The sequence below is a fragment of the Grosmannia clavigera genome (assembly GCF_000143105.1).
Source record: "Grosmannia clavigera kw1407 unplaced genomic scaffold GCSC_97, whole genome shotgun sequence".
Classification (NCBI taxonomy): Eukaryota; Fungi; Ascomycota; class Sordariomycetes; order Ophiostomatales; family Ophiostomataceae; genus Leptographium; species Leptographium clavigerum.
This window is the reverse complement of record NW_014040560.1, coordinates 1,122,926-1,136,066: the sequence shown is the minus strand read 5'-3', so window position 1 is coordinate 1,136,066 and position 13,141 is coordinate 1,122,926. Positions and strand designations below refer to the sequence as shown.

At 55.8% G+C, this 13,141-nt stretch overlaps 9 protein-coding genes across 9 annotated transcripts; 4 read left to right on the top strand and 5 right to left on the bottom strand.

Moving 5' to 3' along the window:
• Positions 1 to 3: 3 nt before the first annotated feature.
• CMQ_4857 (uncharacterized protein) lies at positions 4 to 1,434 on the bottom strand (the record flags this gene model as incomplete). Its single annotated transcript, XM_014313013.1, has 1 exon — positions 4 to 1,434. The coding sequence occupies one exon, from the start codon at positions 1,432 to 1,434 to the stop codon at positions 4 to 6; it is 1,431 nt and encodes a 476-aa protein (XP_014168488.1).
• A 401-nt stretch (positions 1,435 to 1,835) lies between these two features.
• On the top strand, positions 1,836 to 3,483 carry CMQ_4619 (f-box domain containing protein; the record flags this gene model as incomplete). Its single annotated transcript, XM_014312775.1, has 2 exons — positions 1,836 to 2,960; positions 3,049 to 3,483. The coding sequence occupies 2 exons, from the start codon at positions 1,836 to 1,838 to the stop codon at positions 3,481 to 3,483; spliced, it is 1,560 nt and encodes a 519-aa protein (XP_014168250.1).
• Positions 3,484 to 3,608: 125 nt separating this feature from the next.
• CMQ_4591 (uncharacterized protein) lies at positions 3,609 to 4,317 on the bottom strand (the record flags this gene model as incomplete). The annotated part of the gene is made up of 3 exons (XM_014312747.1): positions 3,609 to 3,910; positions 3,969 to 4,089; positions 4,201 to 4,317. 3 exons carry the CDS (start codon positions 4,315 to 4,317, stop codon positions 3,609 to 3,611), a joined length of 540 nt encoding a protein of 179 aa, XP_014168222.1.
• A 303-nt stretch (positions 4,318 to 4,620) lies between these two features.
• CMQ_4858 (uncharacterized protein) lies at positions 4,621 to 5,628 on the bottom strand (the record flags this gene model as incomplete). The annotated part of the gene is made up of 1 exon (XM_014313014.1): positions 4,621 to 5,628. One exon carries the CDS (start codon positions 5,626 to 5,628, stop codon positions 4,621 to 4,623), a length of 1,008 nt encoding a protein of 335 aa, XP_014168489.1.
• Positions 5,629 to 5,715: 87 nt separating this feature from the next.
• CMQ_4432 (uncharacterized protein) lies at positions 5,716 to 6,308 on the bottom strand (the record flags this gene model as incomplete). The annotated part of the gene is made up of 2 exons (XM_014312588.1): positions 5,716 to 5,964; positions 6,117 to 6,308. The coding sequence occupies 2 exons, from the start codon at positions 6,306 to 6,308 to the stop codon at positions 5,716 to 5,718; spliced, it is 441 nt and encodes a 146-aa protein (XP_014168063.1).
• A 951-nt stretch (positions 6,309 to 7,259) lies between these two features.
• CMQ_4703 (uncharacterized protein) lies at positions 7,260 to 8,113 on the top strand (the record flags this gene model as incomplete). Its single annotated transcript, XM_014312859.1, has 3 exons — positions 7,260 to 7,301; positions 7,370 to 7,386; positions 7,708 to 8,113. 3 exons carry the CDS (start codon positions 7,260 to 7,262, stop codon positions 8,111 to 8,113), a joined length of 465 nt encoding a protein of 154 aa, XP_014168334.1.
• A 461-nt stretch (positions 8,114 to 8,574) lies between these two features.
• CMQ_4695 (uracil-DNA glycosylase) lies at positions 8,575 to 9,588 on the bottom strand (the record flags this gene model as incomplete). Its single annotated transcript, XM_014312851.1, has 1 exon — positions 8,575 to 9,588. The coding sequence occupies one exon, from the start codon at positions 9,586 to 9,588 to the stop codon at positions 8,575 to 8,577; it is 1,014 nt and encodes a 337-aa protein (XP_014168326.1).
• A 770-nt stretch (positions 9,589 to 10,358) lies between these two features.
• On the top strand, positions 10,359 to 10,898 carry CMQ_4474 (mitochondrial ATPase, aaa-type; the record flags this gene model as incomplete). The annotated part of the gene is made up of 1 exon (XM_014312630.1): positions 10,359 to 10,898. One exon carries the CDS (start codon positions 10,359 to 10,361, stop codon positions 10,896 to 10,898), a length of 540 nt encoding a protein of 179 aa, XP_014168105.1.
• Positions 10,899 to 11,638: 740 nt separating this feature from the next.
• Positions 11,639 to 12,898, top strand: CMQ_4579 (short chain dehydrogenase reductase; the record flags this gene model as incomplete). The annotated part of the gene is made up of 5 exons (XM_014312735.1): positions 11,639 to 11,717; positions 11,779 to 12,236; positions 12,317 to 12,440; positions 12,512 to 12,595; positions 12,768 to 12,898. 5 exons carry the CDS (start codon positions 11,639 to 11,641, stop codon positions 12,896 to 12,898), a joined length of 876 nt encoding a protein of 291 aa, XP_014168210.1.
• Between the last annotated feature and the right edge of the window lie 243 nt (positions 12,899 to 13,141).

Below are 13,141 nucleotides of genomic sequence, written 5' to 3'. Positions count from 1 at the left end.
AGCTCAGTTGGCCGTCAGGAACTCTGCGTCCTCGGGCAAGGTGTTGCCGTTGGTCTTGGCATCCGCACTGCTGCGGAGGGCGGCTTCGGCGGCGCGGGCGGCCTGGTCGGCCTCGAGCTGGTGATCGAGCTGGAGCTGGCGCTGGCGCTCCTTCTCCTTCTCCAGCTCGCGGCTGCGGTAGCTGGCATAGCGCAGCGATCCGAGGCTGACGATGACCATGAAGATGATGCCGAGGACGGAGCGACGGATGAGGACCCAGCGCAGGCCTTCAATCTGGGAGCGCATCTCGCTGTTGAGCATGATGGTGATCTTGTAGTTGAGCTTCTGGATCTGGCTCTCGGCCGCTTTCTGCTCTTCGCGTACGGCCATCTTGCGGTCGTCAAAGAGGCCGCGGACGACGTCGTTGAGCGTCAGCAGCTCCTGGCTGACCGTCTGCGCCACAATGTCGACCTCGTGCTGCAGCAGCGCCCGCTGCTGTCGCATCTGCTCGTCGGCCCGCCGCCGGTTGTTGCGCACCTCGATGCCCAGCTCCGCGCACGCTGCCTTGAACAGGTAGGCCTCGTTCTCCACGTCGCTCTTGCTCACCAGCCCTGACTGTGCCACGTCCAGGTGCCGGCCCAGCAGCCCGCGTACGGCCTTCATCGCCGTGATCGCCTGCGCCTGCGTGTACCCGCTGCTCGCCAGCTGCCGCACCAGCGAGTAGCTGTCAAAGTGGTGTACGTACGGCGGTGGTGCCAGGTGCGGTGGCTGCCGCTGCGACAGCAGCTTCTGCTGCCCCTGTTGCGGCGGGTCGCCGCCCTCGGCTGACCCGCCAAAGATCGCCTCGATCGGCCCTTCTGGCGTCGTCGGCGGCCCCAGCTCGATCACGTCCGCCGGTCCTGCCGACGCTGCCGTCACCGTCTTGTCGTCCTCGTCGACGTCGTTTCGGCTCCGTCGTTCTGCTGCCGATTCACTCGTCTGCTCTTCCGCACTGGCTGCCTCTGTTCCGGATCCATCCCCACTGCTGCTTTCCGGCTTCACTGTCTCCTGCTGTGGGCGTTGGGCCGTCTGCTTGCTGTCGCCAAGCCCGGCCTCCTCCTTCTCCGGTGAGAGCGGTGCAACTGCTGTGCCGTGCCGTGGAAACGATGCCCGCTGCGATGTTGCTGCCGTGCCGAATGCTGCCCCATGCTGTCGCGTCCGAGGACAGGCTTCGCATTCTGGTCGCAGGGCCGAGGACAACGGGAGGAGGGTGGCCGTCGGACTGGCTGTCGCCACTGTCGACGCGTACCGACAACTTCTTCTTCCGTTTCCACCGCTTCTGTTTGCTCTGTCGGTTCTGCTGCTGCTCGCACAGCTGGAGTGAAAGGCCGCAGCCGTGGTTGTTGTCACACTGCGCAGGATCTGCAGCGACTGCGACCCCGGCGGCATCTGCAAGAGCAGCCTGGCCGAAGGCATGGCTCGCAGGAATAGGACAATTGCGAGCAGAAAGCTAGGACGGGTGGTGGCAGAAGCTCGATGGACGATGGCTTGCCATCGTCTCTTATGTGTGGCAGAAGGAGTTGGGTTCAGTGGGGGAAAGCTTCGCGTTCCAGAATTAGGGAGCGTAGTCATCCGATTTCGGTTAGCGTGAGAACACTAATCCCGATTGGGACGAACATCATTATGTGATGGCACTTACACTGAAATAGCTTCACTTTTGTATTGAGTTCTTGGGGTATTAATGAGCTCCGTGGTGGCAAAGGTAAGTCCATTTTGCGATCTGAACATACTATATATTCATAAGCCTGCAATGTTTTCTCCATCCAGCCCAATATTTAATTCAACCCGATCTTGTACATCTGACACCCATATTCATCATGGACTTTTGGCGCCATCTGCTGCTCGACCGCCTGGTGAGCAGCAAACACAAAAAGCAGGCAATGATGCCTTGCAAGAGCCATACCTGCCATCTCGTTAAGCCCGACTTCCGTGCTTCTGGCAAGACGAGCCGGTCGAGCTTCTGCGTGGTGGACCACAGCCAGATGGACCCTCTGCTGGCGAGGGGCTACCACAACCTGCGCTGCAGCCGGCTGGGCCGCCTTCCCGAGGAGCTGCTGCTGAACGTCATGTGCCGTCTCGGTCCGCTGGACAAGATGCGTCTGCGCCACGTGTCGCGGCTGTTTATGCGGCTGTACGAGTCGCGCGAGCTGTCGGTCGGCTTCGGCGCTTTTTTGGTCGCCGGCCTGCCCTGGCGAACGCCGCCCTTTTACGTGCACACGGACCTCGAGATGCTGACCCGGCTGCTGGCCAACGACCTGGGCGACTACTGCGACGCCTGCCGCCACACGCGACGCCACTTCCGCTGGCCCTGGCACTTTGACCACCTGACGCGCAACCGGCTGTTCTGCGGCCGCTGCCGCCTCCACCACCCGCGCCACCTCTTCTCCGAGCGGGAGCGCCGAAACCGCGACAGCGCCGGCCGCGTCTGCATCGCGCACCAGGGTGCCGTCCGGCTGTGCAGCCACGCATCCGTCCGGCTGGCTGACGTGCTGCCGATCGTGCGCAGCGAGCTCCAGCGCAGCCGCCTCGCGGGCCAGCCGCTCGTATCCAAGACCCGACTGCTCATGTGCTCGCACCCCAGCCACCAGCCAGACCACCAGGGTCACGCCCTGCCCCTGTACGAGCCCAAGAAGGCGGCCCCGACGCTCTATGTCATCGTCGATATGCCCAGGGCCATGGTCCATCTGCTGCTCGAGTGGCACGGCCACCTGGTGCTGCCCGGTCAACGACCGGTCACCGCTGAGATGGTTAACGACGGCATCGCAAAGCTTCGCGTCGGTGCCGCCGAGTTCATCTTCCCCGAACTCCCCGGTGGCCGGCTGCCCGAGATGACCTGCGTGGACCCCCAAATCGCTGCGTTCTTGTCTGCATCGACCGGGCAGCGAGCTCATGCCGGCTGGCTGGGCCGTCTCGGCTCCACGAACCGCCTATGGACACAGAGAGTGCACGTCTGACCGAACAGCACGATTGTGGAACAGAGAGCGCGGCAGCAGTGACAACAGGCACAACGACAAAGTACTCCCGGACAAGAAAAACAGGCCCGCTGACGAGAAAGAGACCGAGGACACCACCCACAGCCTCCGGATGTGCTGGACCAGCAACTCTCTTGTCGATGGCGTGTCTAAGGCGGCTGTCCACCTCAACCGCTGCAAGAGTGGCCATCCGTCGTGTGTCGAGGTGGAGTGCAGCTCCCGCATCGAGGTGTTTCCGTTGTCTGACAAAGGCCGTGGCCCAGGCGTCATGGAGCCGATGATTGAGTTTCCGCTGCCGACCTGGATCCAGGCCCTCGACCCAGACTCCTACGGGATTACGGGCGACCGGCTCGGCTTCGGCGTCGCCTGGTGTCCCAACCGCGAGTGCAAGAACTACTACCGCTGCCTCAAGAGGCCGTTTATTTGCCTCAAGGACATGTACTGGAACGGAGGACATGGCCTTTTCAGTACTGCAAAACGAATATACAGATAATAGGGTAGGAAATACGGAGTAGTTTGTCTTGATATACGATCGCTGTAGTCCAATACCAAAGCGTGCAAACGATTCTCGAACCATACGCGAGCAGCTACTGCATCTGTCCTCTCGACTGGTGCCGCTCACCGTCCTGGCTTGCTTAGTCCGTTGTCGGGCCCGGCCAGCTTGCGGACGTGTTGCATCACCCGGTCGTCGGACTTCCACATGAGCGGCAGCCAGGCTGGATATTTGAACAGCCGCAGCAGCCGGCGGGGCCGTACGATGACGTGCAGATGCAGGTGGTGTATTGACACGATGTCGGGATAGTAGATGTTGCCCAGCAGCCGCCGCCGTCCTCGATGGAAGCCCGAGACGACGGTAGATGGCGACAGGTCGGGGCATCGGCTCGCAAGCAGACGCTTCTTCATGCGTTCCATGGCTTCCACTAATGCGCCCAGACGGTCAGCTCGTCAGCTCTCTCGCTACCCTCCGACACGACTCACGTAGCGGCAGGTCCTCGGCCGTGAGGTTCTCGATATCGCGCCAGCCGTGCTTTTCTGGTAGGATCAGCCAGTGTTGCTCGCCAGCCAGCCGCCGGTTCTCAATCGCAAACACGCCATCTTCCTGTGTCGGAGGACTTGGTCAGTAGACGTAAAAGAGAAAGAAAACGGAAAACGGAAAAAAAGACGGAAAAACGGGAAAAAAACAAGAAAAAGGCCGGCCGGCGCATCGTACCACGTAGACCACTTCGGGGAGCTCCTCACGATGACAGAAGACACAGTGCTGCTGCTGTCGCTCGCTCCACTCCAGATTGTGCAGATAGTGCAGCGCTTTTTTGACAAAATCCAGCATCGTTCTCTTTACCAGGCTGACAACGAGGAGACTCGGACGAGGAAGGAGCGATTCATTTCGATTTATGCCTGCCTGTTTGTGTAGCGACCTTGACGGCCTCCGTCGGCGTTGCTGTCTCAGCCTAGACGCCTATTTACGGTCAGCCTAACAATTGGCTTGCGCCACACTCCAGCCTTCCGACGTAGTGGCGCTTAAATTGGAAAAACAGTCACGAGTACGGAGTACGGAGTGCTCGTAAAACGTTACATTTACACCTATTGACGCATAACTATCCCTGCTCATAACGGCTTTATCTCCCTCCTTCTATTCATCCTTTGCGTCCGCGCTGGCGGGTTCCCGTTCCAGCATCTGCTGCAGCTGCGCCCACTGTCCCTTGAGCTTGCAGGCCGAGGCCCAGTAGTTGCCCAAGGCGTCCTTGCCGAGGATGAAGAAACCGTCGACCGGCTTGACAGGCCCATGATTCTCCTGCACGTACGACGGCCGACAGGGCGCCAGGCTCGTTGCTGCACCGGCTATGGACGTCTGGCGGGCCGGCGCAAAGTCGAAGTCGAACAGGCCGGCCTTGGACCAGTTGGAGAAGCCGATCTGAGTCATGTTGCTGTCGCCAAAGACGACGACTGGCAGACCGGTGCCTGCTTGACGCACGAGCCTGTAGTAGGCCCGGTGCTGGGCGCGCGTGCCTTGGCTGTTGATGGTGCGACGGACCGAGCGAGCGAGCCAGCTGAGCGGCCGCTGTCGCACGTCGCCGGCCGTCACGAGCACGTTGCCCCAGCCAAAGGCGTTGCCGACATAGGGACGGTGCTGATCGGCCGGTGGCAGCAGCGCGCCGCTGTCGTCGTCGCCGCCCTCAAATGCCTTGCACAGCGACATGACAATCGACCCCGACACGGTCCGGTCGGCTCGCACGTCTGTCTGCAGCCGCACGACACAGCGAATGATCCAGGCCGTGACCACGTCGTTCTCCGTCAAAAAGACAGCCGCCGGGTCTGTGCCTGCGGCTACAGCCTCGGCTCGCAGCTCTGCCAGCGCCTGCTCGTACTGCGGTCGCCAGAACGACGCCGGCACGCACAGCTTGCCGTTGTCCTTGGCGCGCAGCAGCATGTCGACGCCGTAGCCCAGACCCCACTTGAGTATGCCGCCAAACCCGGCACGGCGCTGCAGCAGAACGTGGTCTTCCTGCACCTTGCCGTCCGTGTCGTCGTCGCTGCTGGCCAGAGACGCAAACGGGTCTGTGGTGTAGGGCACCGGTGTCGGCACGGTCTCGGGCTGGTCCCGCAGCATGGCCTGCCAACCCTCGACGACGTACGGCATGCCAAGGGCGTCAAAGGCGACGTGCTGCCATTGTAGTATTGCCACAGTCTTGTCTGTAAACGAGTTGACCCGAAGGCCCAGCACCGGTCAGTCGATGCCGTCTGTGCCGAGATAGTCGGTGATGCCGCCAGGCTGATAGCCCGGGGCCCAAGCCAGGTCGGCAAAGTCGTCCGGGTCGCTCACCACGGCCGGCACGCTGCTCGGCTGCGGCAGCCGGATGTTGCTGGCGGCTGCATAGGCAGCAATCGTGACGTCGTGGTCGACGTGTGCAAAGTTGATGGCCGGTCGGTCGTCGCCAAAAATGGCTGGACTGTGCCACTCGGTTTTGCCGGCGGCCTGGAAAGAATGAGAAGGAGTGAGGAGAGAGAAGAAATGATAAATAGAAGAAAAAGAAAGTGGCGCTCAAAAGAAGAGAGACGGGGAAAAGGAAACATAATATGAACCCCCCTCTAACAGAACTCACATTCTTTCGCAGACACCCGCCTAACCTCTCCCAGCCCGGCCGCTGCACCAGGCTCTCGAGCGCACGACGCAGCTTCAGCGGATCCATCAAACGTGAGTGACACGGCCATGTTGTTGCCCTGCACCAGCGGGCTGTCCTCGAAAAAGTGCAGCGGCACAACGCGATCGCCGGCCACCGGCGCCACCGCCGGCTTGCTGCGTCCTAGCAGAAAGTCCATGTCTTGTACGGGCTCGACGTGAGCGTATCGCTGTGGTGGAAGAAGAGAAGGCCGAGGGGGCAGTTCCGGATTGTCTTAGATCTTGGTGCAAGGTCGGGGACCGCAACAACCATCCGACCCCGATCAACTGCCAGAGTTGCATCGTCTCCCTGCAACTGCTTTACTGCCAAGAGACCGGGGGTGCTGTCAGCGACTAGTCCAGACCGGTGCGAGACCATGCCATCGGTCCGCCATCCAGGCTGTTGGTGCACTTTTGGTCCTTATCGCTCTGGCCACATGTCCACACGTGACCGCAGACGGCTCTCGGACTGCGATCGCCCAACGATCGTTCCTGCTTACAGAATAGGCCAGCGGGGCGGTCTAGTCGACTCCGCCAAACGGCTGCAGAATAGCATCCCACGAGATTCGGATCTGCTGTCGTGTCGCTCATCCGACCGTCTGGCCGCAGGTAGTCATGGTTCCCCGCCTGCTCTTCCCTGGACTTGGAAGAATACGGACCGTCGTACTCCCCTAGTCAGAGTCTAGATGGCGCTCAGAATAGGTATCCCTCAGAGTATCTTACCACTCTGATCGCCCCACCATGCTTGCTCTACGGATTACGACGAACGAAGTACTCCGTAGACGTACTCCGTACAAGGTGTTCCCCTTTTCATCTTCCGAGAAAATTTCTGCATATGGCTCTAGTGAAATTCAACCCGGTCTAGCATGTTACATAGTACGAATACTATGTACTCGTACGGCGAATGCGCTTTTCCGTACTACTACGTCGTATGTACGTAAAAATGCATCTTGCCTTTTAGGGATTCTTGTACTATGTATGATTATTTCCAGGTCGCGCATGCTGGGTTCTAATTTTATATAACCATGCCATCTGGCCATCTATGGGCATGCCGTCTCTGTCCTGTATGTTGCTATCGATAGCCGCAGCTGGCGGCACATTCCGACAATACCATGTACAACTCGATCCAGGTCGGCACCGTCATCGCCTTTGTCGTCACCTACTTCTTTGCCTTTGTTTCCTTGCTCTTGCGCTATTTTTAGGCTTTCCGCATTGTGCACAGGATCGAACCGGATCTGGGTATGTTGCCATACGATGTACAGAAACTGACACGCACCCAAGACGACATCCGTTAATTGCTTCCAGTCATCCTCACCGTATCTGCCGGCACGAGTTTGTACTACTTCATCACCCTCACCAAACGTCCGTGTTCTCGTCGTAACCTCCTGCTCGTGTCCGCCTGCTGATGAGCCACCTGTAGTGATGAGCCATGGCTGGGGCAGGCACCTTGGCACCTTGACGACGAGCGATCTGATTGCCTTCAATAATGTAAAAAAGTAGTGCCTCTGTTGCATGCGTTTGCCACACTCTAGCGCCAGTCCAAGCTCGCTCACATCCTAGGTTATCCTGCCAAATACCATCCGAGGCCATTCTGGGCATCTGGTCCGTTGTCGAAATCAACCTCGGCATCGTCTGTGGCACGGCTATGCGTCTAAAGCCCTTCATCGTCACCTACCTGCCCAAGCTGAATCTCCTTAGCAAGCGCTCGACCGGCCGCTCCTACGTGCCCTGGAAAGACACACTCACAAAAGCCGACAAGGGCCAACACTCGTACCAGCTGCACAGCATCCAGCAGGGCAGCCGAGAGCCGGTCTCAAAATCGCCCCAGGGCCACAACATTCACGTCCACGAAGAGACCAACGTGCAAGTGGAAAACATGGGTCAGAGCCAAAGCCAGAGCCAGAACCGGAGCCGGAGTCTGAGTCGGAGCCAAAGTGTTGATGACAGTAGCGTCGAGCTGGTCTAGACAGTTAAAAGAGCCCAATTGACTTGACACGCCCCTTCTCTCCTCCGCCTTTATTTGTACAAAATGCTCTTCCACCCTACACTACACTGAATGCCCTTTCCACTACTACCTAACATGATATCTAAACACACCACTAGCAGGCCTGTGTACACTATGACTAACCCTGCTATATGACACCACCTAAACGCATCTCATACTTTCCCCAATCTACCATGGGCGTGAAACTCGCTTAATGGCGTCGGATCATCGCCGACGTCCACAGTTTGCAGACCGTTCTCCTCAGGTCCTTTCACCCAATACTAGCCCGCAGACGACGAGCAAAACAAATACAAAGCCACAGAAACAAGGCCACGACACCATTAAACACGATACATAAGTTTATTGTATGAAAACTTTAGTTACGAAGTACTAGCCTTCTAATAAAATAGACTAGTAGCTAACTTTAATAAGAGAATGCCGCTTTAAACACGGATCATTTCGTCGCAAACGTCCAGATACTTGTCGACATTGAAAGTGCCCCAATAGCCCTCGCCCGGGTCCGCCCCTTCAGCTTTCATGATACTGCGCGGAATGGACACATACTGGATGCGTTCTATGACCCCCTTTTGGCCGATGATGATCCCCGACCGTTGGTTCGGGATCGCTCGAAGCGGTACGACCAGGGCGATAGTATCGAACTGGAATGATCCGTTCGATATCTTGATAAGAGCCGAGACTTGCACCTTCGTCAATATCCCGCCCACCCTCTCCATGGTATGTATGTAGGGTTTATTGATTTCATTGTTGTGCAGAAAGTCGCCAAAGTCGCGGCCCAGAATGTCTTCTGAGACGATCGTATGTTGGGATCCTGTGTCCCACAGGCAGTCCATTCCATTGAGATGCTTTGTAGGCATCTGTCCGTCGTCATCCACGGCCGAAATTTCAACATTGCCCTTAACTGAGGGCACGAATTGGTCCTCCAGAGAGACGGGAATGCTCAAATAGGGGTCGGGAATGTCTTTCTTGCTGGTAAGGAGGTCATGGAACATGGCCTTAACTTTTTCGCGTTTCTCTGGAGTCAAAGGTTTAGGAACAGCTGTGTCCGCAAGGGCTTCGGAAGTGTAAATGGGAAGTGTTCGGGGTGGGATAGCATTTGACTCTTGGAAACATAGAACCCTCATTTCATTGGCAAGCTGGCGTAGTTTGGCACGACCCTCAGCAGACAGCTTATGGCTAACCGACACGTCGATATTTGGAGCTATCTTGCTAGAGAGCAGTGTTGGCTGGACAGCTGCAAGGAGCTGTGGAAGCTTGGGTAGAGGAATCGGCAGCTTTATATCCAGTTCAGCGTCAGCCTGCTGAAGGGCATTTCCGGCTCGTGAAAGAATTGCGTGGACGCTGAAGGTGTCCATTCTTTGTTCCTTAGAGACAGACTGCGATGTTGAAGACGATGCTGCGCCGTTCTTCGACGATGGGGAAGAGTCGTTCTCCTGCATTTTAAGGACAGCAGAAGCAACGTCCGAGAAAAGAGGTGTACTAGCGTAGGAACTGAAGCAGCAGAAAAGAAGGCTTGAAAGGGGGAAAATGACAGCTACCAAGGATATACTGCCTGCGTAATGTGGACGTGGTGATTGCAGGGTAGGATCAATAGAGCTAAAGGTTTGGTCGAGAATGAAAAAGAAAAATGGCAGCTTCCAAGGCTAGACTGTCTGCGTGATGTAAAAGTGATGGCTGCAAATAACAGAGTTTCAGCTTTGGTCAACGAATATTTTTACGTCGTACTGACGTCCCTTCCACAAGGAGTTTTAGCAAAGAGGGAAGGTGCGACTGAGTAAAGTTTGCCGCAACATTCTTTACTCGTACCCTACCAAAAGAGTTTAATAAGGCAGCGCCTTTTGTTAAAGAAAAGAATTGTAATATTGAATAAGCGAAAAGATATACAAAGCAGACCGTACTCCGTAATATCTCATCATTTAAAAGGTAGTATAACACGGAATCGTCGTGCTTGTGCACTCCTCCGCTTACGCTTTTGGTTGTTGACATTTACGTCATAAGTTCGGGTCTACGTTGCTCTAGGTCAGTCAGCCGGCTTCCATAAGGCGATCGCCCAGTAGTCCATACCCGATCGAGCAAAAATCGGCGCCACAGTTATTAGAACTTGTTCATCGACTTCATTTTACTTTGTTTCGCTAAAAACAGAGAGTCCCCATGGGTCCCGGGCTAGTACGTGGCGGCGAGCCGCTGGATGATGTAATTGCCGGTGGTGATGGGCTCGTACTTCTCGGCCTCGGTGCCAAAGGTTCCGGGCAAGACCTCGATGGATGAAGGAATTCTCCGTCGCCTCGGTACGCGAATCTTGGTTGATGTACCGGATACCGCCGACCGCGAGCGCATCCTTACCATTCACTTGAAGGACGAGCCGCTCTCGAATGACCTCGACGTCGCTGAGCTTGCTCAGGTGACGCCGGACTACACAGGTTCCGATCTGAACAATTTAGTCACTGCTGCAGCACGATACGCCGGGATAGACAACATGAAGCAGATGGGAGTCAGCTTTGAATTCGGTGGCCAAACACAGGCAGAATCGTCACAGATACGACCACCTGTATCGGTCCCAGCCGATCGTGTGAGCCGTCGCACGACCTGCCGGGCTCGTTTCATCCGTGCTAGAGAGGAAATTCGCCCAGCGCCGAAGTCCGAGACAGTTTCTTTAATCCGGGAGTTCGACAATATGAACGGCAGCACAGGCTCGAGCGGCCGAAGTGTCCAAATTGCTAACAAAGAGAAGCCTATTGTCACAATGTGAAAGCTGTCTGGGTTTGTGATCCTGCTAACGTAGCAGCATATTGTTTTGAGGAATGGCCTTGGAAAGGCAAACGCGGGAAGGGGAGGGGAAGGGAGTTTACTATTCCGTAAGAAGACCTGAAGTACTCGGTACCCGAAGCTGGGTCCAAGTTTTTTGATATCTTCACAAACAAAGCACATGTCATTTTTCGAGGCCTTTATTTCAAATTTTCAATTTACCTCTGCTCGGCCCGGTTTTACTGGAACTGCAGTACAACAAAATCTTACCGTTTCAAAAATAAATTAAAAAAAGGGTTAGTTTGTCTGGTCATAGTAAGAAGCTGGTATTGACGTATGCAAGGTCCGCGTGCTAAGAAATGTTGTATCTTAGTTAGTTATCAACATATTCTTCTAAATATCGGGCTGCAATTATTTGTGAGCGCTCATGGGGCGTTTCATGTCATTAATAAGCTCAAAAATTAGCTGCTGGCGCCAGCAAACGACAAAGCCGGTGTTAGCCCAGTCCCGCATCTTACCTCCATGTTCTCCGCGGTGATAGAGATCGCGTCAGCATCGCGCATGATGCTCTGTGATATTGGGAGCATTGCAGTCGGCTTCAGAGCTGAAAACTGGCCGAAGATAAGAAAATACTAAACCGAATGTATGCAGAGCAAATTAGTATAAGTAGCAAGCCATTCCGTCCTCAGGATTCGGATCGTATCACAATCCAACAGAAAGTAAGCCAACCTTACAGACAACACTATGACGACAGCCTTTGGTTTCGACACAAAGGTGGACGAGGTTGCCAGCGCATTCAAAGATGCCATCCGCGGGAAGACAGGTCGGTTCCCTGGCCACGCAACTTCGCTCTTCGAAGCACCTTGAGGCTGACCTGCCCGTAGTCTTGATCACAGGATGCAGCCCCAATGGGCTCGGCTCAGAATCGGCTCGTGCCATTGCTGCCCACGACCCGCAGCTGCTCATCCTCGCAGGCCGTTCCAGAGCGAAGCTTGAGCAGACAGAGGCGGCCTTGAAGCAGCAGTCGCCGCGGGCCAGCGTGCGCCTCCTCGAGCTGGACCTTGCCAGCCTGGCATCGGTGCGGCAGGCGGCCGACGTAGTGAACCAGTACAGCGAGCACATTGATGTGCTGATCAACAATGCCGGCATCATGGCGACGCCCTTTTCCAAGACCGTCGACGGCCTCGAGTCGCAGTTCGGCACCAACCATATCGGCCACTTCTTGTTCACGAACCTGATCTTACCGAAAATCCTAGCTGCCGGAGAAGGCGCCCGGATTGTCAATGTCAGCAGCCTGGGTCACCTGCTAGGGCCGGTCCGCTATGATGATTCCAACTTCGAGGTCGGTTACTTGGAAAGCCCAGATGACTTTTACCTGCAATAGGTGTCCACATGACTGACGCCTACCTTTGTGCCATATAGAAGGGAGACTACAACAGGTGGGCAGCATATGGACAGAGCAAGACGGCCAACATACTGTTCTCGGTGGCCCTTGCCGACAGGCTCAAGGCCAGAGGGCTGCTTTCGTTCAGCCTCGATCCCGGAGGTGGGTAGTTACCTGCGACGTAGAGATCAGCGTGGATAGTAACTTGTCGGGAGCTGACCGATACGTTTTAGCATCTGCTGAAACAGGAATTTCACGTGAGATAGAGCTGGATGAGCTCAAGGAACTGGGTGAGCAAAACCTGATCGATCCCCCCCGTACGACATCATGCTGACTACGAATGCAGACGGAATACTACCCATGAAAAGTTTCAAGACGTTAGCTCAATGTGCATCAACACACTTGGTGGCCGCATTCGACCCTTCAATTAAAGGTAATTTTTCCTTCTGTCTTCACAGCAGGCTTGGAAATGAGTGGCTAACAGAACAGACAACAACGGGGACTACTTGTGTGATTGCCAGATCACCAAGGTGACGGCTCCTTGGGCTATTGGACGAGACAATGCTGATAAGCTGTGGGCATTGAGCGAGTCCATTGTCAGGGAGCAGTTTCGCTATTGACCCTGCATCTTTGGCCGACAGCAAAGTCAGACTTGTGTATAGGACGTGTCTATGAAAGTTCTCGTGCCGGTTGCTCAGTTCAGAAATTGCTTCTTAGTCTGCCAGAATAATAGCTAGCCGAAAGGACAGAAAATAAGACGTCGAGTCTGGAGATGACAGATAAACCCCGTAAACCCAACCAATAGATTCGCCCTTTTATTATTGCGACTTGAAATAGAAACAGAAGAGAACGCCATGTATGGA